Source organism: Xyrauchen texanus, chromosome 28 (assembly GCF_025860055.1).
Source record: "Xyrauchen texanus isolate HMW12.3.18 chromosome 28, RBS_HiC_50CHRs, whole genome shotgun sequence".
Taxonomy (NCBI): Eukaryota; Metazoa; Chordata; class Actinopteri; order Cypriniformes; family Catostomidae; genus Xyrauchen; species Xyrauchen texanus.
The window spans coordinates 25,919,438-25,945,620 of NC_068303.1; the positions used below are offsets into that span (position 1 = coordinate 25,919,438).

The 26,183-nt window shown below is 36.4% G+C and overlaps 2 protein-coding genes across 2 annotated transcripts in view; both read right to left on the minus strand.

Annotated features, from left to right (window-relative positions):
- The window catches only part of pinx1 (PIN2 (TERF1) interacting telomerase inhibitor 1), a 47,339-nt gene extending 40,127 nt beyond the window's left edge, over positions 1–7,212 (minus strand). The window contains exons 1-5 of the mRNA XM_052096349.1: positions 7,170–7,212; positions 6,707–6,816; positions 6,105–6,197; positions 5,916–5,997; positions 5,430–5,519 (exon numbers count right to left, since the gene is read on the minus strand). Coding sequence (XP_051952309.1) covers positions 5,430–5,519; positions 5,916–5,997; positions 6,105–6,197; positions 6,707–6,816; positions 7,170–7,188 — 394 coding nt within the window. The 5' untranslated portion in view covers positions 7,189–7,212. The remainder of the gene's footprint in view (positions 1–5,429; positions 5,520–5,915; positions 5,998–6,104; positions 6,198–6,706; positions 6,817–7,169) is intronic.
- Positions 7,213–15,094: 7,882 nt separating this feature from the next.
- LOC127622287 (L-threonine 3-dehydrogenase, mitochondrial-like) lies at positions 15,095–21,818 on the minus strand. Its single transcript, XM_052096350.1, has 9 exons — positions 21,665–21,818; positions 19,874–20,073; positions 19,694–19,736; positions 19,496–19,566; positions 18,565–18,714; positions 18,097–18,269; positions 17,924–18,014; positions 16,474–16,743; positions 15,095–16,122 (listed from the first exon to the last, which is right to left on the minus strand). Exons 2-9 carry the CDS (start codon positions 20,061–20,063, stop codon positions 15,983–15,985), a joined length of 1,128 nt encoding a protein of 375 aa, XP_051952310.1. The 5' UTR covers positions 20,064–20,073; positions 21,665–21,818; the 3' UTR covers positions 15,095–15,982.
- Positions 21,819–26,183: the final 4,365 nt, after the last annotated feature.

Consider the following 26,183-nt stretch of genomic DNA (forward strand, 5'->3'; position numbering starts at 1 on the left):
GTGTATTACCAACAGTAACCTTGGAAACGGTGATCCCAGCTCTTTTCAGGTCATTGACCAGCTCCTCCCGTGTAGTTCTGGGCTGATTTCTCACCTTTCTTAGGATCATTGAGATCCCACGAGGTGGGATCTTGCATGGAGCCCCAGTCCGAGGGAGATTGACAGTCATGTTTAGCTTCTTCCATTTTCTAATGATTGCTCCAACAGTGGACCTTTTTTCACCAAGCTGCTTGGCAATTTCCCCGTAGCCCTTTCCAGCCTTGTGGAGGTGTACAATTTTGTCTCTAGTGTCTTTGGACAGCTCTTTGGTCTTGGCCATGTTAGTAGTTGGATTCTAACTGATTGTATGGGGTGGACAGGTGTCTTTATGCAGCTAACGACCTCAAACAGGTGCATCTAATTTAGGATAATAAATGGAGTGGAGGTGGACATTTTAAAGGCAGATTAACAGGTCTTTGAGGGTCAGAATTCTAGCTGATAGACAGGTGTTCAAATATTTATTTGCAGCTGTATCATACAAATAAATAGTTAAAAAATCATATATTTTGATTTCTGGATTTTTTTTTATAGATTATGTCTCTCACATTGGACATGCACCTACGATGACAATTTCAGACCCCTCCATGATTTCCAAGTGGGAGAACTTGCAAAATAGCAGGGTGTTCAAATACTTATTTTCCTCACTGTAATGTATATATATATATATATATATATATATATATATACATATATATATACATATACATACATATATATACACATACACATATATACATACATATATATACATACACATATATACATACACATATATACACATACATACACACATATATATATATATATACACACACACACACTTCTGAATTCAGTTTAATTCAGAAGTTTACATACACAAGTAATTTTTCCAACTATTGTTTACAGACAGATTGTTTCACTTTTAATTGACTATAAAAAGCATTCCAGTGGGTCAGAAGTTTACACTAAGTTAACTGTGCCTTTAAGCAGCTTAAAAGCACCACATTCATCTGTACAAACAATAGCATGCAAGCATAAACACCATGGGACCACACAGCCATCATACTGCTCAGGAAGGAGATGCATTTTGTCAATAGGAGCAAAGGATCTTGTTAAGATGCTGGAGGAAACAGGTAGACAAGTATCTATATCCACAGTAAAACGTCCTATATCAACATACCCTGAAAGGCTGCTCAGCAAGGAAGAAGCCAATGCTCCAAAACCACCATACAAAAAGCCAGACTACAGTTTGCAAGTGCAAATGGGGACAAAGATCTTACTTTTGGAGAAATGTTCTCTGGTCTGATGAAACAAAAATGGAACTGTTTGGCCATGAACATCATTAAGTTTGGAGGAAAAAGGGTTGAGGCTTGCAAGCTGAAGAACACCATCCCAACCGTGAAGCACGGGGGTGGAAGCATCATGTTGTGGGGGTGCTTTGCTGCAGGACTGACTGGTGCACTTAACAAAATAGATGGCATCAGAGGAAGGACAATTATGTGGATATACTGAAGCAACATCAAGACATCAGCCAGGAAGTTAATGCTTGGTTGCAAATGAGTCTTCCAAATGGACAATGACCCCAAGCATACCTCCAAAGTTGTGGCAAAATGGCTTGAGGACAACAAAGTCAAGGTATTTGAGTGGGCATCCCATAAAAAAAAATTTGTGGGCAGAATTGAAAAAGCGTGTGCGAACAAGGTGGCCTACAAACCTGACTGAGTTACACCAGTTCTGTCCGGAGGAATTGGCCAAAATTCCAGCAACTTATTGTGAGAAGCTTGTAGAAAACTACTCAAAATGTTTGACCCAAGTTAAACAATTTTAAGACAATGCTACCAAATACTAACAAACTGCATGTAAACTTCTGATCCACTGGGAATGTGATGAAAGAAATAAAAGTTTTAATAAATAATTCTCTCTACTATTATTCTGATATTTCACATTCTTAAAATAGTGATCCTAACTGACCTAAAATAGGGCATGTTTTCTACGATTAAATGTCAGGAATTGTGAAAAAGTGAGTTGAAATGTTTGTGGCTAAGGTGTATGTAAACTTCAACTGTATAAATAGGGCAGCTCATAACCAGCAAGAGTTGAGCTGAGGTCATGGACATGAGATTAGTGAGGTAGTCCAATTACAGAGGGGGTGGTGATGAGCTTTTGAGTGAGATGTTCATTCCCCATTCTCATGAGATATCTAGACTTGGGACACATCCAGCCTCCCGCATCCACGGAGAGCATGGTCTTCCTTCTTGTAATTAAACAAAAGGCTTAACAGAAAATCAAAGACAATGACAACTACACCGTCCTGGATGCCGTGTTATCTGTGGGACTCATCAGATGCTGATTGAAGCCGTTTTTGAGAAGTAAATGCACTGGCCAGTGCTCCTCACAGGAAACAGGAAGTTGAGCTTAGGAGAGGTATGCTATGGTGTCCTCTCAGGTGATAAGTGATGGAAATTTTTTCCCCACATTCCTGACATTTGTTATAAAAAATGCATTATGGAAAATTAGAAGAGCCTAAAAAATACCACTTCAAAGTTTCCAACCATCAACTAGAGGTAGACAGATTGTTTTTAGTGATTAATCAGTGCTGACAGTTGCTTATTGGAACTATTGGTTATCTGCAAAAATCTATACCACATTAATAATCATGTGGGAATTTGCTCTAAACCTTTCATCATTGAAAATATGAATCCTATTTTTATCCTAACTTCAATGCACACTTATTTTGATTAAATGGGGCACGGCAAGATAAATACAACTATGGAAATATCCACCGCAACCACATGCATTGTGTCTCTAACTAAATCTTGTGAATAATAATTAACCTTATTTCTCAGTAAACCTCATCTGGTAAAATATATATAAAATCTATTACGGTCAATAGGCTATATAATGTTTAATTTGGCAAATACTTAAAGGTGCACTCAGTATTTTTTCCTCATTAAAATAGTTTAACTCCTAAAGACATGCATTGTAATTTTGCTATATGTAGAAAATCATGAACGCTCACATAAAAATGAGGACTGCTTGTCATATCAGTAACCTTATAAAAGCGGTTTTATTCTACATCAAGAGGGTCCGCATAAGGGGATGCCATGTTAGAGTCACATGACCAGCTGAATACTTCTTGCTTAATCTCAGTAACCATCCTGTTGTTTGACACTTTCACTCATTGATTAAAATAATCATGACTGACTGTGAATATTACATTTCAACAAATGGCATTTGAAACTGAAAATCATTGATTTTAAACTATGCTGCATCCAAGCTGCTGTAGGTCCAAGATGACACAACGACAAAAGTTACTAACATTGTAATCAATGTCTTTTTAGCATTTCCGTCCACTCTGTGCCATCTTTGGAATGCTCCCTGGCAGCTATTTTTCTATGTAAACAAGTAGCATACAAGTTCAGCTCCTATCTACTTGAAAGGGGGAAAAACGAAAACTCAAAACAGATCAAAGAACATATTTCAAAACAGTAGTAAAAACTGGTATCATATATGGTGCTTTACCTCAGAAGGTGATTGGCTCTTTTAATTGTAAGGTGGGTCCAATGCCATTTTGGCATCAATGACGTTAATGTGGCATTTTTTTTTATCTGGACATGAACACAGGCTAGACACAGGCTCCAGTAGAAGGGAAGATAATCAGTGAATAATGACAAATTTGTATTTGTTCATGAGTGTTATTGTATAGCTTTGGAAGACTTGGAATATCGCAGATGAGTCATATGGACTACTTTTATGGTGGTGTTTTTTTTTTTTTTGTCCAGATGAATATTTACTATCATTGTATGGAAAGACAAAGATTCTTCCAAAAATATTACTTTTGTGTTCAATGCAAAAGATTACAGCACATTGGTTTGATAAGTAAAATATAATTTTTATTTTACTTTTAAAAATATAGACTTTAGGCCTAATAAACTTCCTGCTCATAAGAGACCACCATCAAACATCAGAATGCCCCGAGTTTATGTGAGGTCAATTCTATGTAGCAAAACATTTAGTGAGTTTGTTCACAAACTGCCAGATCACTCTCAGGAGCACTTGGTCTAGCAGGTTACATGTTTTGGTTTTCTCACTCACATGTAGACAAACAAGCCAAGTGATTTTATTATGACGCAACTCCCTGTTGTTGGGGTGGCCCAACCCTCGGGTTAAGTTGACCTTCCAGCTTCATGCTGATCTACTGCAGCAGTGACCCATGAGCTACTGTTGCTCAAACAAATACCAAAGCACACAGCGTTCAGAAACTGAATACAGGAAGTGATGGATTATCACATAATCAAGTAAGGTAAAATATAGCCTTGCACATTTCAACATCAGACTTGAGTAGACAACCCTGACTATGTAGAGAGCAACTCAATTTATCTTTTTGTTAATAGGTTAACCACCAGATAAAGCCCCATAAATATTTTTATTAAGCTTGGAAATATTTTGAATTTAATTATCTGAAAACAACCTATTAATTCTACAGTAAAGTCAGGATTCCCAAATTTTTATCCAGTTTAATTTCAGTGATTTATGACACCTGGATTTTTCAGAAATCCTTTTACAGAGATTGGCAGGTGGATTTCCATTTGTATGTCAAATCCAACCTTTTGGGGGGGCCTGGGTAGCTCAGCGAGCAAAGACGCCGGCTACCTCCCCTGGAGTCGCGGGTTCGAATCCAGTACAGGTTGAGTGACTCCAGCCAGTTCTCCGAAGCAACCAAATTGGCCCGGTTGCAAGGGACGGTAGAGTCACAAGGGGTAACCTTGTGGTCACTATAATGTGGTTCTCGCTCTAAGTGCGGTGCGTGACAAGTTGTGTGTGGATGCCGTGGAGAATAGCGTGAAGCCTCCCCACATGCTACATCTCGCACTAACATGCTCAACAAGCCATGTGATAAGATGTGCGTATTGACGTCTCGGACATGGAGGCAACTGAGATTCGTCCTCCGCCACCTGGATAGAGGCGAGTCACTACGCCACCACGAGGACTTGGAGCGCATTGGGAATTCAAAAAGAAAGGGGGAGAAAGAAATATCCGCTGTTTTGAATTAATAGATTTGAACAACAGATTTTAATTAATAGATTATACTTTAAAACAAATCTCCAAAAGGTCCCTTAATGGACAGACCGGTGGCATCACGCTGGGTTGCGGGCAAGTTTGACTCTCAAGCGATATTAGGCTAATTACATATTTTATAGGAGAGCAAAACTGGGGGAAAACTCACTCTAGGAATTTCTATTACTTTTTTTTTTTTAGACACTGTCGTGAATATTTACAAGGCTGGTAAAAAAAAAACACCGATATTCTGGTTTTCCATGACAGTGAGAATCCTTTTAAGTTCTCTAAAAATAAAGTTCTATAGCAAAATGGCAGATTTCCAAGATATTGTGACACTTTGAAAGGCTCACCCTTAGTGAATTTCATGTAATGGACCCTTTTCTTAGATGTTTTAGATTTCTCCTCTAGACTGAAACCCTGTGCATGATCATGTGTGGGCTCTGAAAGCACAAAAAGATATCATAGTCAAATTAACAGCAAAATAATCACAATAACTTTAAAAAAAAAAAATTTTAAAAGACAACACACAAGTCTTTGAACATTAAAGTTGATTCACACAACTAAGTGAAACAGACATAATACATGCAGTTGCATTGAACATGACAATGCCAAAAACAGTTCACAACGTTTCACCATATCTATCACAACAGCACCACCTAGTGATCATTAAGAATGAATACACTGAGCTTTGAAGATTAATTGTTCTAAAAATAGTTTTTTTAAATCATAATTAAATACATTAACAAAATATTTTTTTTACAATGTTTAATACAGGAATTTCTACACAAGTACTTTGTCTTTTAACATTTGATGTATAAAATACAGAATGAGCTTACCGTTTGTCTGGTTTTGTCCATGGCAGTTGTTTAGCTCAGCAAGGAGTTGATTAAAATCATCCTGATGGGCAATCCAGTTGTCCTAAAGCCGCAAATAGCATCAATATTAACAAAGACAGATGTGACTGCAAAAGCCCAAAGCACAATACTGCTGCTCATAGAGAAAGGGAAATATGAATTGTTTCTCACCTCATTGTTTACTGAAGTGCCCAGACCCAGGCTGTTGTTCTTGATTTTAACCTTTATGTGTTCTGTGGACCCCTGTTCACTTTTGCCAAGACCCTGCCAGGCAAACAAACCAGGAAGGATGTGAAAACATGCAACTATCAGAAATGTTACATTTCATACCACTAGTAAAACAAAACATAGGAAAAATATAAAAAATATACCAAAATATATATATTTTTTTTATTAAATCTAGTTCATTAAGATTAGTTTTAACATTCTTAACACAAAAACAAAACGCCAAAATGCACATTTAAAAAACAAAGAATATAAATGTTACATTATGCATATCTAAATAAAAATTTAGCTTTTTTGGCCTGTGTGAAAACTGGCAACTAAGGAATTATGTCCAGCACAGGTGCATCCATAATAGTAGATGGCTTCTGGGAAATAAATTAGTAGCACTGGGATTAAAATGTCAAAACCAAATTATTTTAAATGTGCTATAATGCCACATAGAACATTTAACACTGTTTACAAAGGTTTCTGCTTAACCATGAGCCATTGACAAGATGACACGTGACATAATTTACTTCAAAAGTCTGTAAGTTGCTTCACCCCGTTACCTTTCCTTTGGACCAGCCCATGCGTTCCAGCATCTTCTGTCCAAATTTGGACTCATCATTGCTCCATGCACTGTTTCTGGGGTCAACAGACCACTTCTGTTTACGACGAGCTAATGAAATATCAAAACAATAATCTGTAAATTACGTAACAAGCTTTACACACCAGACGACTGAAATCATGTAAAATTTATTTAAATAGTTAAGTCTAGTTACGAGGGTAATCGGTTCATGAGGTACAGAAAAACGAGCATTAAAGTATTTGACAAGCCATGTAAGTAGTCCAGATAATTAGAGTCTTGACTGCTAGCCGGTTAGCAAACATGCTAAACAACTCATACAAGAATGCAAAACTTACATTAACATGCGCTTTTCATACAAATAAAATAAAAATTCTCAAATAAATGAAAGCTAATGTCTTCAAACATATAAATGTGGTAAAATACACTGCAGATTTTCAACTCACGTTCGGCGAGCATGGACATCTTGAGGGGTCCTCGAACACTTGGAGGAACATGCAGGACTGTCCTATATGTGCCTGATTGAAATTATGTATTTCACCTCATATCTGTTATGCCAAACATTACAAAATTCTTATTTAATATAAAATCATACAATACCATGTCAAACTTAATCGATATAATAAACATTATTTAGTTTTTTTTTACGTCATTTAAACAATTAATCGGATGTGCTCAGTTTAAGACAATAGATGGCGTTAGTGGGTTAACTAGACAATCATTTTGGGGAAACTATTAATTAAAAATATATACAAACATTTGCATACATAAAGAGAGAGAGAGAGCGAGAGGGGGGAGAGAGAGAGAGAGAGAGAGAGAGAGAGAGAGAGAGAGAGAGAGAGAGAGAGAGAGAGAGAGTGAAGGTAAAGAAAAAATTGCTTGAGCCACTACTGCAGGTGTACCCTTGAGGAAGAATATTTTGTTCAGGGCATTATGATACGATAACACCTAGTCTAACTTTAGCATTATAAGTTGCTAAGACACTGTACAGCCATTTCTACACTCTCAAAGTATTTTCAAGAAACCAATCAGAATTACTCAGAATGTCCTTAATGCTTAATAAACATGTGTCATCTTCTCTTTACTAGGCTACTAATTAGAGCATGAAAACACTGGAAACCCTAATGCTCAAAATAAATAATTGTTTTGAGAAATGAAAAATTTTATCATACAAATTAGCTCAAATAAACTAACCATGATGAGTATTTATAACTGACACCTTTTAAGTAACCTGATTTGTTTTATTGTTTTGAGTTTAATGAACTTGTTTCTTTAAATTTACAGGCGCTTACATTTAACTGAAACTGGGTAGTGTATTTCTATTTCCCAGCATGCTTAACATGGCACTCCCCTGTGCCCACAACATGATTTGGAGAACCATGGGATTGTTACACAGTTGGGTGGTTTTGACAGTAAAACACAACAAAAATGCTTGGTACTGTTTACACAGAGGCATCAACTTTTGACATGTGTTGTTGGTCCATACTACCCTGCAAAGGTAAAACACAGTAACTATCGACTTTTCTTTTTTTTTCTTTTGTCAAAATTGAGGACTCATAAGTGCACTCAGTCATTTTTTCCTTATGAAAAAGTTGAATTCTGAAGACATTAATTGTAATTTTGCAATGTACTATATGTAGAAAATCATGACCACTCACATTAAAATGAAGAGTCATATCAGTAACATTATAAAAGCTGTTTTCTTCTACATGGGGCTGCCATGTTAGAGTCACATGACCAGCTGAATACTATCCGCTTAATCTCAGTAACCATCCTGTTGTTTGACACTTTCAATCATTGATTTAAGTAATTATGACTGATTGTGAATACTAAATTTGAACAATGGCATTTGAAACCGAAAACTATTGATTTTAAATGATGCTGCATTCAACTGTAGGTCCAAGATGACACAAAAACAAAAGGTACTGAATGTACCTTTAAATTTTAAGAGCACAAGTTCTAGCTTATATTTGCTAGTTAGGTTCCCTCTGGAAGTATTTCAATTGATCTTACATGGTAATTTTATGTTCACCCAAAGAATTAAATTTAAGGTTAACTGCCATAAAAATGTATGCGTAAGCTTACTCAATATTTCAAGTTAAGAGCAATTAACAAGCACGTGTATTACAAAATCAAAATCTGAAAGTACTATTAACTTCAACTTGGGAGTTTATTAACATTAAAAAGATTATGTAACTGATTAACTCAAATGTTTTTGAGGGTTTGCTTATGAGGGTTTATATTGAACCAGACATTTCAGATGTTGTAAATAAGCCTCACATTCATTATACATTGCACAGCTGTACTGTTATAAACTATCAGTAAACTCTAAACTGCAGAGAAAATATATGATATCAGCCAATTAATTGTCACAAACCTATAATTCCCTCCAAATTCATTACACTTTAATTATGGGGTGTATTTCTGTGTAATCCAGCTACTGTATGAACTAAAGAAAAGTTCAGTGTGAGGAAAATAAAAGTCTGAGTTTACACAAAGTTGACAAAGATGGCTGCAAACAGTTTCTCTAAGTCAGAATGAGAGTGAACTCTTGGTCACCTTTATGACAATGAGCTGGATCAATAAACAACAGTTGACAGATTCATTTACAGTAATTTTAAACAGTATGCTCCACATTGAACTGCTTGTACTGAGTGGTTATTTTGTGATGGGAACTATTTCTTCCAATGCTCGTAGCAGTACCATGCTGAGGTAATGAGAGAAAAACAGAGAAACTCCTGGAGTAAATTTACAATAAATAAAAACATACTATATCTAAAGGTGACCTTTATCATCATGTGTTTGTGTGATGTTTGTTACAAGTTTATTTAAATTAAAAGTTGTTAGAACTTTAATAATGTTCTGTAATTGTTGTTAATATATAATAATATTAACAATAAAATAATTAACAATGGTTTCACTTAAGTTATATAGTAGTAGTAACCATGGTTAATTTTTGTAAAGGTAAACAAAGCAAAAGTCCAATATTTTTTAGGCTCATAAATGTAAAAATAATAATAATATATATCTTCTTTTTTTATATAAAAATAAATAAATCAATAAATAATAAAAAAATGTATCATATATATCAAAGAGGTATCAGTGATATTGGACTTGATGTTATTGGTATTAAATCGAAAAAGAAAATAAGTGGTATAGCCCATCCCTAGCAGAAAGCATTTATTGTAATGACTGATTGAAATACAGGAAATCTTCATATCCTGTATGCAGTAATGTTGTAAACTGAAGCGAGATAAACTTCTATAGCGATGAATGGGAGACCACAATAACTTTTCTTTTTGTGTTCCCATTTGCTTCAACAGCACAAGAAAAATCTGTTTACATTTCCATGATTTACCAAAGGAAGGGAAAAAAAGAGCAATGGATTACAGCTGTCAGAGGAGAAGACGGACAAATTTACTGTTACTTCCTCAACAGCTGTATTTGAAACCCCATTATAATAAATTATTGTAACGAACCCCGCTCCTCTAGTTCTCCCCGCTTCATCGAACTCACAGGCTCGCTCCCCGAGCTCACACGCTCACTCCCAATCACCCCGCTCTGGCTCTCATGCACGCTCCCAATCACCAGAGTATTAGTTTCACCTGTACTCGTCCCGATCACCTGGTTATTCGTTTCACCTGCACCGCTCGTTTTTTCCCCTATATATATCACAACCCTTTCGTTTCACTCTTGTTGGTTATTGTTTAGTTTACCCCTTCGCTTTGCCAGCTCTAGTGTTCCCCTAGCTCCCCTGTCTATTCAACTCGCTTGTTTACCCGTTCTACTATTCTGACTTCCCCGGCTTCGACCCTACGCTTTCCTCGACCACTCTTTCGTAGATTTGCCCTTTACCATATCCTGATTCCCCGGCCTCGACCTTGCGCTCCCCCTGACCACTCTTCTTCTGGATTTACCCTGTTGTACTTTTGCATGCTAATAAATAAAAGCAGTTTTCATCGACATTGTGACTGTCTCTTCTTGTGCGGGTTACAATTATAATAACTTTTATTTGTATAGCACCTTTTAGCAAATTAGCACAAAGTGCTTCACAATATAAAATAAAAAGAAACTTTTAATAAAGCATGACATATTCACATAGTAAGAGGTAACACATAAAGAGAAAATAATATTGGCCCTAACAGGGAACCTTGCGGAACCCCACAAATAATTGTAGAAGAGGAAGTGGTGTTGCAAGCAGTGTTGACCTTTTTTCTTCTTTTTTTTTTTTTTTTTATTAATGCCAGAGCAATATAACATAAAGAATAATGTTATAAATATATATATATTTATATATATAATAATGTTTTTCCTTATACTGTCAAACAAGGCAGGAAGGCATCATCATTGTCTGTGAAAAGGGTCCATGTTCCATGGTTAGTTATTAACACATCAGTTCAGACTAATCGGAAGCACCTCAATTGTGGAAGTGAAATCTGAGCTTTAGCCTGAGGTTGAAGAGTTCATCTGCTGTCTGTGGTGATATACAGTGAAAGTAGATGAGCCCGGGTGATTAATGTTACCCCATCTCAAGCTAGCTGCTGATGTTTTATTGAATTCCCATCTTACTGGTCATTGATCCCACAGCACTGCCAGGACCTGGAGGTGAAAATGTCACAGATCGAAATGCCACTAGAATTCATTGAGAATTATGGTAAGAAAGGGACAGTTTCCTCTGTCAAAGGAGTGTTCAAGAGTAAGTACATCAGTCTGTTCATGCTTTTTGAAAGGAACTTGAGAGTGCTTGATAAATGCTAGTAAATATGGTTTGACTGTTTAAAAGACCAGACATCAGACCATAGCATTATGGAAGTCCTTATATGGTTTGTTAAGCATGGTTGCTATGTGTTCCCATAGCAACAGGTTACCATGTGACAGCTGTAGCACAGATTTCCCACTTTATGAAACTAACCAGGCATGTTTATATACAGACCACTTCACTCTGTACAGCTCTGCCAGCCTGATATTCAATACTCATACAGCAGGAAGGAAGGATGGAAAACCATGTTGACATTCACCAACTTTTCGTATTGGTCTTGAAGCATACACGTTGGGAGGTGTGTCAACACAATGAAGTCTTACATAACTTGGCACACCCCATGAAGAAGTATTGAAGACTCTCTGCCCCCACAGGACAGACATTCTAGCTCTAGTGCTCAGTTCTAGGAAACTCAAGGGGGTTCCTTGTATAAGATTTGAGAGAGTATCATCTGAGAGGAGCAAGTGGGAGGAGGTTATGCCTCCATATGGGTGGGCATGTAAATGAGTGTTATGCAATATATTTCTTTTGCATTCCACTTATATTTTGGAAAACATTACTGTCCTCAAAGCTATACAGATCTGTGTTCATACACTGTAAAAATGTGGTAATCTGCAACTGTTACTTTAAAGCTGAAGTGTATAATTTCTGCGCCACTAAAGTCATCAAACAGAATTGCAAAAATAAACATTGTTTTAAAAAAAAAAAATCTGTTTTCGAACACTCCCCCATCTAACATTGATCAAACAATTAGATTGTCCCATCCCTAACTCATGCCGTTGATTAAGTCAGTGTTACTGTGTCGGTCAAGATGTGTCACTCAAAACAGAGCAATTTTGAGACAGAGTGCTTACAGTTTATGAGGAAATCAACCTTCGAATGGCTTACTTATAGTTGTCTCTGTGAAATAAGCTGGGAAAGGATAAAGTACTTTAACACTCAAAAAGTTCCACACTTCAGCTTTAAGGAGCAATTCTTACCTGATCTAACCTTTAAAAAGATTTTTGTTGAGCTTTGAAAGAATGTTGCATTGTACAAACCTAAGTCCCATCACAATGATTTAGCATTTAATGTTTAATGTGCTTAACTCAAGAGGCATTTATTGTTTAACCCCATTGCTGACACACCATTGTCAAACATTGAGCAGTTACTATACCAGGCAGAGCTTGAACATAATTAATTTTATGTGTTTTTGTGTCATTCTTGGTCCCATTGCAGTAGCTCGCCTGTATGATTTATGACTCCTCACATAAACAAAGGTGTGGTTTTCTATTGAGTGGCTTTTACAATTCATAATTACAGTTGCCCCTTTGGTAGTAAAGGAGAGGGCAATATTTGTGTTTAAAAGCCTGCCTCATACCAGTGAGGATTCCAGACAATTTGATGCATCACAACCACTGATCTATATCAGTGGTCACAACATAAAATCAAAAAATCTTTATAAAATTATGGAATTTGCAAATATGACAACAACCAGTAATTTTGTAACAGGGCTATTGTAAGAGTTTGAATTTCTGACAAATTACACATATAACAGATACAAACACAGAACGACGGAACTACAAGGAATATTGCATACAATAGGTAGATTTAGAAAAACAATCTTTTACATCAATTGCAATAACTAATGGTAAATACATCTTTATAACAATATGATTTTTTTTTTATATAGAAATATCTTTTTTGTTAAAGGGTTAGTTCAGCCAAAAATGATAGTTCTCACATAATTTACTCTCCCTGCCATCCCAGATGTATTTGACTTTCTTTCGTCTCCGGAACACAAAAAATAATTATTTTAAAGAATATTTCAGCTCTGTAGGTCCATATAATGCAAATGAATGGGTACCAAAGAAAAAGCACATAAAGGCAGCATAAAAGTATTCCACAACACTTCAGTTATTAAATCCATGTATTCAGTGTTTTGATAGGTGTGGCAGAGAAACAGATCAATATTTAAGTCCCTTTTTACTATATATTATCCTCCCTACCCAGTAGGTGGCGATTTGTACAAAGAACGCAAATCTGCGAAAACTGAGAAGATTGTGAAAGTGGAGATTGATAGTAAAAAAAGGATGTATATATTGATTTATTTCTTACTCACATTAATCATATGGCTTCTGAAGACATGGATTTAACCACTCGAGTTGTATTGATTACTTTTATGCTGCCTTTATTTGCTTTTGAAGCGTCCCCATTCACCCATTCACTTGCATTGTATGGATCTACAGACCTGAAATATTCTTCTAGAAATCTTTGTTTGTGCTCTGCAGATGAAACATATCTGGGATGGCATGAGGGTGAGTAAACAATGAGAGAATTTTCATTTTTGATTGAACTATCCCCTTAACTAATTTTTGTCACACATTTCCTCTAACTGAAAAAAAAAAAAAAGAAACTGGTAACCTACAATAGTTATCTAAAAACGGGACCTATTTCTACTTCATCTAATCCATAAAAATTGCCTTCATTAGTGTAGCCTAATTTGATAAGCACATTCTTAGGTTATCTCACACAATATTTTTACAAGGTGCAACACAGCAGATAAACAACGCTATTCGAGTTCACTGATCACACGATCATTAGTTGCATGATGTATGAGTTTATTTTAGAAGTGCTTCTCTTTCATTTAAAATTGCCCTCAACTGAAATCTGGCTGGCTCACACAGAAACTCTCATATTACAGGTGCCAAAACTGAGTAATTTTTTTATTTTTATTTTCTCTCTTCTTAATAATGCAACGTGTTCTAGCTGTAGTGACAAATAGAAATAAGTTTTAGAATATAAAAGATAGCTGCAAAACAACTTTCAAAAGGCACATGAGTATCTATTTATGCTAACCTGCTAAGTATCCGGTAACATATCTACATTTAGCTTGCAACGTGACAAAAACGTTACTTACATAACCCAATACAATACAGCATTATTTGGGGCTCATTTTTATATTGTTGTGAAAGAAAATATTTTGTTACTTGACACAGCATTGTAATAACACTTATATAACCTAATTTTTTTCCTGTGGCATGACTCATCAAAACATGCTTAAGGCATTGCTACGGATTATTCATGGATAACTGAGGAAGATTATAGTCTTAAATCAATGCATCATAGACAAATCACTTTAAAAAATGTCAAAGAAACTTGTGAAGTGAAAATGTAAATTAATGCACAGGTTTTGTGCAGTCATTATTAATGCTGCAAATACTGTAAACAAAGATGGATTTCCATCATAAAGTTAATTATATAGCACGCAAGTTATAACTGAAGGCTTAACATATTGGATTAAAATGACCAGTGGCACTAGTCAATTGAGTAATACTTAATAAACACAATGAGAATGAAATCATTGAAATTTACACTGTAAACTATTCCAATTGCTTAGATGCTGCTTTTTTTTTTAATGCTTGAATTCATCTCACTTAAACATCAAATCAAAGACAATGCAAAATATTGGAGATAAAAAAGCTTTATTGACAAGTTTTGTGACCAAAAAGGACAAAAAATGTGCATGCAAAGCAATTTAAAAAAAAAAATATATATATATATATATATATATATATATATATATATATATATATATATATATATATATATATATATATATATATATTTTCCACTCTCCCCTTCATTTGGGATACTATATTCCATGTGAGCAATTGAAAGACTTGGGAGGAAAAAATGCATTTTACAAAATGTGACGTTAATAATGTATACAGCAATCATGCCAAGCAAGACCAGATCTTGCAGGATTAAATTAAATTTGCTTGAGAGCAGAACTGAATAAATAAAAGCAGCCAAGAGGGATACGATAACATAAATTATCATGATGACCCTTACTTCCTCTTTGGACCTAACCCGTTTAATCCATAGACTGTTTTTGGCCGTTTTCTTAATAGGCTTCAGCTTTCAACAGGTTCCTTTAATGAAAGAAACAATTCTTATGGACTTCATCATAAAACATTTTCAAACCAGATGGTCTAAATTCAGCCATCAACTTCTTGCCTCATATCTAAATTGTATTCCTCCAAAATAGTACAGTAAAGTGAATTCGTGAAATAGAAATCTTGAAAGCAGAATTGAGTAAAATAAGGGCTTTAAAATTTAAGGACTGCCACATTCATTGTTGGATTTTCATTTATGTTTGGTTTGTTCTGCCTGGAGACAGACACAATGATCCCTTTTCCACTAAAAGCAGTACACAAGAGAATCACCCAGGGTTTAAACCCATTCCCTTTTATCTCTTTTACCATTCAGCTTTCAAAAGACATGTGGGTCACTGATAGAAACCTTCCAGAGAGGGAATTCAACTCTGACCAAGAACAAGAGAGACCCCACCCCTTGGTATAATCTACAATTATACATGATCATGTGCTAGCCAATAACGGTCTATACAGATGACACACAATTGAACAGGGAAACGGCTATTAACAGACGATGGATCTCTCTTCTAGGTTGCTATCAATCTTTCTGATATGTACGTATTTTCAACGTCCAAGAAAAGACTCAGTTGGCATGGGCGAGTCGAGAGTATGAGCCGATAAAGTTGAGCATTGTCTGGACCAACTCCGGGAGATCGTAGTCATGTTTCCAACCCCAGTCATTGCGGGCATTGTTGTCATCAAAGTTCATGGGCCAACTGTCAGCTAGGGAGACACAAACCAAGAAATTATAAAAAGTTGTTAATCGGCTGATGAAAATTTACTAGATATTGTGATGAAGTTTGAGAGCCTAAAGTAAGACTAAGTTAAATGTAATTAACCCAAAAAATTTTATTCTGTTAGGGACTAATAGAACTACACCATTCACTTTCATTGTAAGGTAAAAAGACCCAATGAAAGTAAATGATGACCCCAACATCTCCTTTTGTGTTCCACGGAAGAAAGGAACTCATACGGTTTTGAAAAACATGAGGCAGAGTAAATGACAGAATGCACATTTTTGGGTGAACTCTCCCGTTGAAGCTTAGATGTGTGGTGCAATTTTCAGGATCATACCGATGGCCTGTCGCACATGGTCGATCTCATATGTGACCTGCAGGTCAGGCAGCTGTTTCTGGACCTCCAAGGCGAGTTCCTCAGGAGTGAAGCTCATGGCATTGATGTTGTAGGTGCGCATACTGAGCGTTTCTGCTGGAGCCTCCATTACCTCCAGCGTGGCCCGCAAACAGTCATCGATGTACATCATGGGCAGCCGTGTGTCTGACTTTAGGTTGCACTCAAACTTGCCAGTCTTGACGGCGTCATGGAAAATTTGAACAGCATAGTCTATAAAAGCCAAAGATACAGAGTGTGAGGATTCACTTTTATCTTTAGAGTCGCTATTATCTTGCGTGTGGTTTAAAAAAAAAAATTTGTATGTCAAATACATCTACTTTGGGTCAGAAATTAACAGGGGATCAGAGCATAAATGCCACAAAAACACAGCTGAAATTTGAACTGTGGAGGCAAGAAAATGCCATTGTAATAATTTTCTTATTACTAATATTTGATAGATGTCAATCTATTCTATGACTATTCTATTTAAAAATGTCCTTTTAAAGGAATATTCTGAGTTCAATACAAGTTAAGCTCAACCGACAGCATTTGTGGCTTCATATTGATTACCACAAAAAAAAAAAAAAATTTTGATTTATGCCTCCTTTTCATATATATAAATAATAATAAATAATAAAAAAAAAAGCAAACATCAAGGTTACAGTGAGGCACCTACAATGGAAGTGAATGGGGCCAGTTTTTGGAGGGTTTTAAAAAGGCAGAAATGAAGCTTATACTTTTATAAAAGCACACATTAATTCTTCTGTTAAATCACAAAAAGTTGCTTAAATCAGAATTTTTACAGTCCTTATTTTTACAGCTGTTTTAGTGTTTGTTGACTACGTCATGGCAACGAAGTAGTAAAAGTGGCTATAAGATTAGGAAGCCATTTTCACACTAAAATATTTCATCACACTAAAATAATTTATATATTAAATAATAGTTTACACGCATATTGTTTATGTCTTGTGGCTATACTTTTGAAAAAAGTTAGTTTTTTAACAGTTACAGATTGGCCTCACTCACTTCCATTGTTCATGCCTCACTGTAAACTTTATTTTTACTTTAAAAAAAAAAAAAAGCATGTGGTAATCAATATTAAGCCACAAATGCTGCTGACTGAGCTTGACTTGTATTTCATCCAGAATATTCCTTTAAAATTAGCAACTGTAACAAAAAGGATCTTTCAGACTCTATAATTGAGGCACACATGAGGGTGTTGCATGATAGAGGTGAGGTCCGAAAGACCGATTAACATTGGTGCAGGTTATCAATACAGCCAAAAATGCTCAAAAGGGATTAACACCCCATTCAAAGCATGTGGTAGTTACATAACTTCGATTACGTGTGCTAACAATGACGTGGGCCCAAAAAACACACACAACACATAGTGTAGCAGGGTGCACTGTACCTGTTGTGCCACCACCGGGCTGAGAGTCTGCAGAGATGATGCCAGGGTACCGCAGACAGCGGAAGTCAAGGCCATAACGGTGATGGTAGTACTGGAGATTAGGAGGATATTGAAGGTTTGAGGTCAGATATTATGAATGAAGGTAAAATTTGGAGAAGTTCGTCCAGACATACCTCCCCCATTAGCTCAGCATGGACTTTGGAAACACCATAAATTGTTCGTGGTCTCTGCACACAGAGGTCAGGAGTGGGATTCCGAGGTGAAGTGGGTCCAAAAGCACCAATGGTGCTGGGGACAAATAGCCGAAGCCCGTGTTCTGCTGCAATGTCTAGAATGTTGTGTAGACCTAAAGAAAAATATTGGACCAGATGAAGTACCACTTAAGATCTCAGATTATAAATGACAAATAGTTTCAAACACGTATGACTTTCTTTCTTCTGTAAAAAACAAAGAAAGATTTTAGGCTGAATGTTAGGGACTGACAGCCTCAGCTGCAAATATGCAATGAAAATGAATAAATGACTGAAGCTGTCAGTTCTTCACATTCTGCCTAAAATCTAATTTTGTGTGCCACTTAAGAAAGCAGGTTCAGAACAACACAAGGCTGAAAACGGTGACAGAATTTTATTAAAAAGTCTTACCTGTGATGTTGACTGCTCGTGCCAGCGGTACATTAGCTTCCCCAACAGCACTTAGAAGAGCACTGTAATGCACCAACCAGGTGATCCTGTTATTTACTACAATCTCTCGCAAGTTCTTGTAGTCCAGAATGTCAGAGTAGATGAAGGGACCTGTGTAAATGTGGTTGAGACACTGTAAAATGTGGTAACCTGCAATTGTTACCTTAAGCAATTTGTACCTCAACACATTAGTTTTATTGTTGTAAACTACTGTATTCAGATATGTAAAATAATATGGTATACCTAATAAAACCAGTTAAAGTTTCCCCTCCATTGATCTAAACTACCTTTAAATATGGATACTACAAATTATTTCCTAACAAATGGCTCTTCACTGTGATATTAAAGTATCCATCACTTTGGATTTACCAACAAATCTTTACATGTATGGAACAATATATATGGTTGTCTCCCATGGATGCATTGAATGTACAATGATGTGATGAATGTTAGCATCTGTCTGCCGTTAGCATGCGGATGCTTTGCAAGAGATGGAAAGTATTTGCTCTGCTCTTTGATGGCGATTTATTTGGAGACAACCGGGTATGAGAACTGCATTATACCACAATAATGGCATCATTGCAGGCTCTCGATCACCAATTATACATCATCACAAGCGGTTCACTTCCATGATCAGCAGCTAACCTACCGGAGTTCACACCAGAGTTCAGATATCAGCGGTCACATAAAATCCCAACGAACTGAACTTTGACGTCATTCGAACCCAGGTGTGCACCAAAAGTTCTAGTGAGAAAGCACCCTAAGAACTATAATAGCAGGTGTCAAACCCACTATTAGAGTGCAAACTATTCCCTAATGAAATTGTAAATATACCAGTATATACAGAAAAAAAAAAAGAAAAAAGACTCAATTTGAGATGAATGGGACTCACCACTGTGAAAGACATTGCTTGGTGGTTTCCTGATATCTGAGAGGATCACATTATTTTTTCCAAATTGTTTCCTGTGAAACAGGAGGGATAAACTTAAATGATACACATTCCTCATAAAGATTATTGCTAGAAATGTTACTCTTGTAAAAGTACCTACAATACTTAGACAGAACCTGCTCACTCACAAGATGTGCTTACCTTAATAGTTTAGCAAGCCCAACCCCCAGTTGCCCAAGGCCACCTAAAAGAAGGAAAGTGAGAATGACCAAATATTATGAAACACAGTTCCTAGAACTGTGCTAAAAACACGGCTGAACAACATGTGAGCATTAGGCAAGTCACCACATTTACATGACGGTACACGGGCGTTTCTCTTACCTGTAATAAGAACTTTGGGGTGGTCCGTCTCAGAGAAGGACCTTGAGTGAAAGCTGGCATCTGACCCGGAGGTGACCTGACGTGGGGAGAAGCTGATGTTGCGTATTGCCACGACCAGAGGCTGGCATCCACAGGCGGGGGCCAGCAGGGCCTGCTTCGCCACCTTACTCAGGGCTCTGACAACTGGCATACTCAGTTACCTACAAATACAAGAAGGTAGACAGAAATTGAGACAATGAAAGGTGAAATCTATGCTCATATTACTTTGCTATTGTCATAAATCACAGATTTCTCCATCACAGTATGCACACCCAATGCCATTTCACAGTAGAACTGTATAAAGAAAGTTGAGGAAACGACATTACCCAATAACCTAAAGAAAGAGTTATCATGCTACATCTCGAGTCAAACATCTAACATATCAAATCTATTTCAATCGTAACATCACACGCGGCTCAAAATAGTCTATTTACGCAGGACGTCCACGCGCAAAATACCGTATGTGTGTGTATATGTATGCGTTGCTAAGAAACATACTGTAAATTTACTTATGACAAGTAAAAACCTTTCTAGGTCGCCTTCAAGTTCGTCCTTCCACTAAAATCATAATCTAAACTAAGAAACAAGTAAACTCCACGCTGTCAAAGTTGGGCTCTTACCTAAGAGATTCAAAGGCTCGAATGGAACAACGAGTGTAATTTGAGAGTATTTATAGCGCCCTGCCTTCACTAGCAGCCAATCAACACGCGAGATCTTGTGCGCGAGGGCTGCTTGGACTCCACGCCGAGCACGGTGCCAAGATGCCGAACACATACTTCAGTTACGACTTTTAAAAGAGTTCATTGTGGCACGTTTGTGCGGACTGACCTCTTCGTGTACCCTGTTTTGCCACTTAAAAACATTGCCTTCATTCAGACTCTCAATATCAGCCGGTTTACACGGTTTAAACTAGTTTAGGTTACACACCAAGTTAAACAATAGATGGAAGTGAACGTTTGCTGGGTAAACTTCGACAGCAGTGAATGGAAGATCACAGCAAATATTATTTTCACGTACCCATTTCCTCCAAGAGCAAAAGAAAAACAAAAAAGAACTTTTACATTTGAATGACTTTCCAGAAGAGACAAAAAAAGAAGACAATAAAATGCGAGAAGATGCTAAATTTAATGTCACTCTATCATCAGCTGTAATAGAAACCCCCTCATAGCTTTTTTTTTTTTAATTTATTTTTAAAACCAATTCCAGAGCAATTAAACACAAAGCATGATTTTTTATAAAGTTATACATTTACACTTAGAACTATAATACAAAAAATGTCCGAGATTTACGCTGCTAAATAATGCGGAAACGCGTCATCACAGTCTGTGAAAAATGTCTAGTTCCATCCATAAGCAGTACGGAAGATAAATGAACAACGTGAGCGGACAGACGTGTTGCTGATGACGACTACACAGCCTGTAAATGGACACCTCGAAAAGCCGGTCTTTGAGGCAATAAGGATTTCGAAACGTTTTCTTTTATGAACTAACACGTTATGTCACTTAAAATTGAAGTCTTGCTTTTCTAGAATTAAGTGACACAAGAGGAAGCGACAACTTGTGCTTACTGAAAAACGTGAATTGACAGGTTTAACGTGAAAATGATCGATGCTGTAAAATAAGATAAAACACCATCCAATTTTGCGTTTCTAATCGATTTGCAGCACAGGCCATCAGAAACTAGCGAACTGGCAAGATTATATCGCTAATTGTAATTAATCTTAATCATTTAAATAAACTGAATTTCACTCACCTAATTGGTTGGAATAAGAATCAGATTTTTCGATAAGGCGAGATCATCTAGGGTAGATAAGCAGCTTTCAGTATCTTGCTTTTTCTCACAACGAGGCTTCTATCACCATCTTCCAGTGTTGCATCAGCTCGCAGCGGAGGTTTTATACCCGCTTTCAAGAGAAGCCGGCTGCGCTCTGATTGGCCGGTTCCGGAGGTGAGGTCTTCGCCACGCCCTCTTGACGTCTGTGAGAGTCTCATCAGTGCTGCTTCAACCTCCCCCCTCCCTGACATGAATGCAGTCAACATACATAATACAATTTTGTTCGCCACAACCTATCCAAAGAATGCTATAAAATACGTTTATCTTCATGTAAACAGTAAAAATGTGTAGATATATACAAACAATGTTGTTCAAAAGTAAAAACATTTTTTGTTGTTTTTGCTAAATATTTTCCTCTACCACGTTTACCACGTTTAGTTGTTGCGTTTATCATGAATAGCCTAATGTCTTTCATGTTAATTCAATAAATGTTAAGTAGCTAAAATACTAGCTGGCTGGGTGGCTGGGTAGCTCATCGAGTATTGACGCTGACTACCACCCCTGGAGTCGCGAGTTCGAATCCAGGGCGTGAATGAGTGACTCCAGCCAGGTCTCCTAAGCAAACAAATTGGCCAAGTTGCTAGTGAGGGTAGAGTCACATAGGGTAACCTCTATGGCAAGCCGTTTTAACTTTTATTCATTTCCAGGATATGAATTCTTGATATCAACAATTCAATTTTCACTAGTTAAAATGATAATTATTGATATCAGGAATTCGAGATCTACTAGTAACAATGGCAGTTTTTGATATCAGAAATTAAATTTCCACTAGTAACAATGCTAATTCTTGATATCAACAATTACATTTTTACTAGTTAAATGCTCATTCTAGATATCAAGAATTGTATTTCAACTAGTAAAAATTATAATTCTTGATATCTGTAATTGTATTTTCACTAGTGAAATGTCACCATAGGCTGCCATTCAAAATCAATTGTTGATATCAAGAATTGATTTCTTACTTGTTGAAATTCCAATTTCACATATCAGAAATACAATTCGTACTAGTAAAAACCTTTATTTTTGATATCAAGAATTCAATTGTCACTAGTTCAAATGTCTATTCTTGATATCAACAATTGAATTGCTACTAGTAACAATGTTCATTTTTGATCTCAATAATTCCATTTTCACTAGTGACAATGTTCATTTCTGATATCATGAATGTGATTGTTACTAGTAAGAAAGCCATTTTAGATATCTGAAATTATGTTGATATCATAAATACATTTTCAGATATCAAAAATTAACATTTTTACTAGTAGCAATTCAATTGTTGATATCTAGAATATAAATGTTTACTAGTAACCACGTAATTCTTGATATCAAGAATTCACATTTGTACTAGTAACAATGTAATTATTGATATCAAAAATGATATAAATACAAAGCTGATATGTGTATTCGGAATTATAACTAGTAAGAAATCAATTCTTGATATCAACAATTTATTTTGAATGGCAGCCTATGGTGAAATTTCACTAGTGAAAATACAATTACAGATATCAAGAATTATAGATTTTACTAGTTGAAATACAATTCTTGATATCTAGAATAAGGATTTAACTAGTACAAATGTAATTGTTGATATCAAGATTTAGCATTGTTACTAGTGGAAATTTAATATCTGATATCAAAAATGTCCATTGTTACTAGTAGATATCGAATTCCTGATATCAATAACTATCATTTTAACTAGTGAAAATTGAATTGTTGATATCAAGAATTCATATCCTGGAAATGAATAAAAGTTAAATCGGCTTGCCATATAACCTCCTCGTTGTTGCGATTAAGGGTTCTAGCTCTCAATGGGGCACTTGGTAAGTTGTGTGTGGATCGTGGAGTGTAGCATGACGCTCCACATGCTATGAGTCTCACGCACAGCGAACCATGTGATAAGATGCGCGGATTGACAATGTCAGAAGCGGAGGCAACTGAGACTTCTCCACCACCTGGATTGAGGTGAATAACCGTGCCACCACGAGGACCTACTAAGTAGTGGGAATTGGGCATTCCAAATTGGGAGAAAAGTGGGTAAAAAATACACATTAGCTACAAACCTAAGGTGGGTTTGTGATGATTATCACTAGCCAGCAAAAAAAGCTTTCAACAAACTAGTAGTAGGCCTTACTTCTCATACTTTCCTACTAGTGTATCAAAAACAGCATGTCAGTGGAGTAGGGTGTATGAATCCAGAGAATTCATAAAGATTAAGAGAGAAATACCGGATGACCTACTACATCCAGTGACATTCTGAAGTGTGCAACCACTTTACAATTCCATAATCCCTCAGGATCTGAGGAGACGTCACTTTCAAAATGCTGGATTTTAAAAAACGGTTAAGAGCTCTTTTCAACTGTAAGTTGTGGTTCAATTATGCCTGTTTAACTAACCCAGAGCTAAATATGTTTGCTATCACTGTTATTACGATATATATATATTTGAGTCGCAGGACAATGCCCATGTTCCAGAATGAAGTATATCCTGGAATGTGTTCATACTACTCACCTGCATACCTGGCCGAGAACATGCATTCTTTTTTAAATGCAGTGCATACTCTGACAGCATGTGATTTCGGATGCAGCTTAAGTGGTTTTACTACAATTTTGGACATTTAGTCTACTTTCTACCTGTTCTAGAAGGTTCGCTAGATGTCGTGCTTAAGGCACTCTTTTTCACTTTTGTTAAACAATAGCATTGAGATTAATAATAAGATGTTTAAGGCTGAATTTAGAATCGCATACTACCATACTACTCTTACTGTTCCCGCCATATCTTTAAATGGCAGAAATAGTAAAGAGTAAACTATGTAGTATGCAATTCCAAAGTCCACTGAACTCCACAAAAGCATGTCGGAATGATCGTATTTATGAGATAAGCGCACATGAATGCCACCACTAAGTCATAATTACGGGTGGGAAACTATAGATTTTCTTTGATTCCCAACTTACCCAGTTGGAGCGTGTCGATTTAAGAATCACAGTTGTTATCACGGTTGTCAATTAAGTTGTTATTGGTAATAATTCAGGTTTACTTGAGGATTTGTACTGTGCAGTTTTATTTGCATGTATTATTTAAAAAAAAATTGTACTGTTAACGAAGAATGACGATAAAACCTGCCAGAAAATGACTCATTTAGCTGGTTTATGCCGCGACAAGCTTTGCAACAAGACATTTCCCATCATTATATGTGGCCACACTAGAATGATAAAATGGCTAAAGCATTAATTACACACCTAATTAATTACATGGCTTTGCTCTATATTTTGTTGCATTGGTGCTAAAAAAGCTTCCTTCCTCAGCTAGTAATTGAAAAAGTGAGAAAGAAATATGAAATTCAAAACGGGTCCATTCTTTCAGAACAAAACTCACTTGAGCAATTTCCGACCTTGTAAATATGAACTTCCCAGTATGACTTGAATGCACCAATTATCCTCTTTGCTGCCCCCACCAGTTCTGGAGCACCCATGGTGTTTATTTTACATTTCCGCAAGTTGACTGGTGCACAGCATAAAATGCTGACGCTCTCTGTAATATGATGATCTCTGAATTTGAGGTAATTTAGTGTAAAGTTTGTATTTGTCAACTGCAAGACACAGCTGGTCATGTAATTTCAACATTGTGGCCACCATGAAGGGGTAACTCGCCTTATGTACAATACATCTTTTCAAGGCCATTGCATTTTACTGGAGGGGAGTCCTCATCTCATTTTAAACACATTTTTAAAATAAAAGTAAAATGTTGAAACAGAGCTTTGATACATAAAAAAAAAAAGAAAAAAAGGAGAATGTTACTTTATTTTTTTAGTATAAAGTAGCCCATCATATTGTTGCATCTGCTATTTTTCTAACAATGCTTGGAAGGCAAATCAGATCTACTGCAGGTTATGGTCTGCCAAACAACATCAATATAACAGCCTTCCTGTGTTACTTGAGGGCCATTTCCAGTACATTTGACAGTGTGTTTTAAGTCAATTAATCTTTATGCTGAAATTGTGTGCAGGTCATGGTAGATGGAGGAGAAATCCCCCTTTCTGTCAACATGGTTTAAAAAAAAACATTCCCCACAAAACAAAATGGTGAATAAGTAACTCAAAGTGACACACATTGCATGAGATGTTTGCCGAAGGGGTTACTGCAGGTAAACTACGGTCTCTGTGAGTGTAACAAGTGGTTCTCTGAATTGCTGGCAATGTGTCTGTCAGTCTTTACATAAAAGCAAGAATACAATGTGCTTGGGTCCACAGTCACACGTTATTTCTAAAAATAGGTGTGAGGAAATCAGCGCTGATCATCTGCACACCCTAAAGTGCGTGACTGTAGTCACTTGGCTTGTGCATATCAACATAGTGACAGAGACATGGTCACGTGGAAAGTGCTGTATAGGGGGGATATGAAACTTGAATATATAGCTAGAGTGGTAAGTGTTTTAGGCACAT

What these genes read in the sequence shown, in the direction of transcription:
- LOC127622287 (XM_052096350.1), bottom strand. Translation starts at nt 20,063, where the DNA reads ATGCCAGTTGTCAGAGCCCTGAGTAAGGTGGCGAAGCAGGCCCTGCTG. An exon ending in CCCCAAAGTTCTTATTACAG is followed by an intron (nt 19,737 to 19,873) that starts GTAAGAGAAACG and finishes TCCTTCTTTTAG; the next exon opens with GTGGCCTTGGGCAACTGGGG. An exon ending in ACGAGCAGTCAACATCACAG is followed by an intron (nt 18,270 to 18,564) that starts GTAAGACTTTTT and finishes ATTTTTCTTTAG; the next exon opens with GTCTACACAACATTCTAGAC.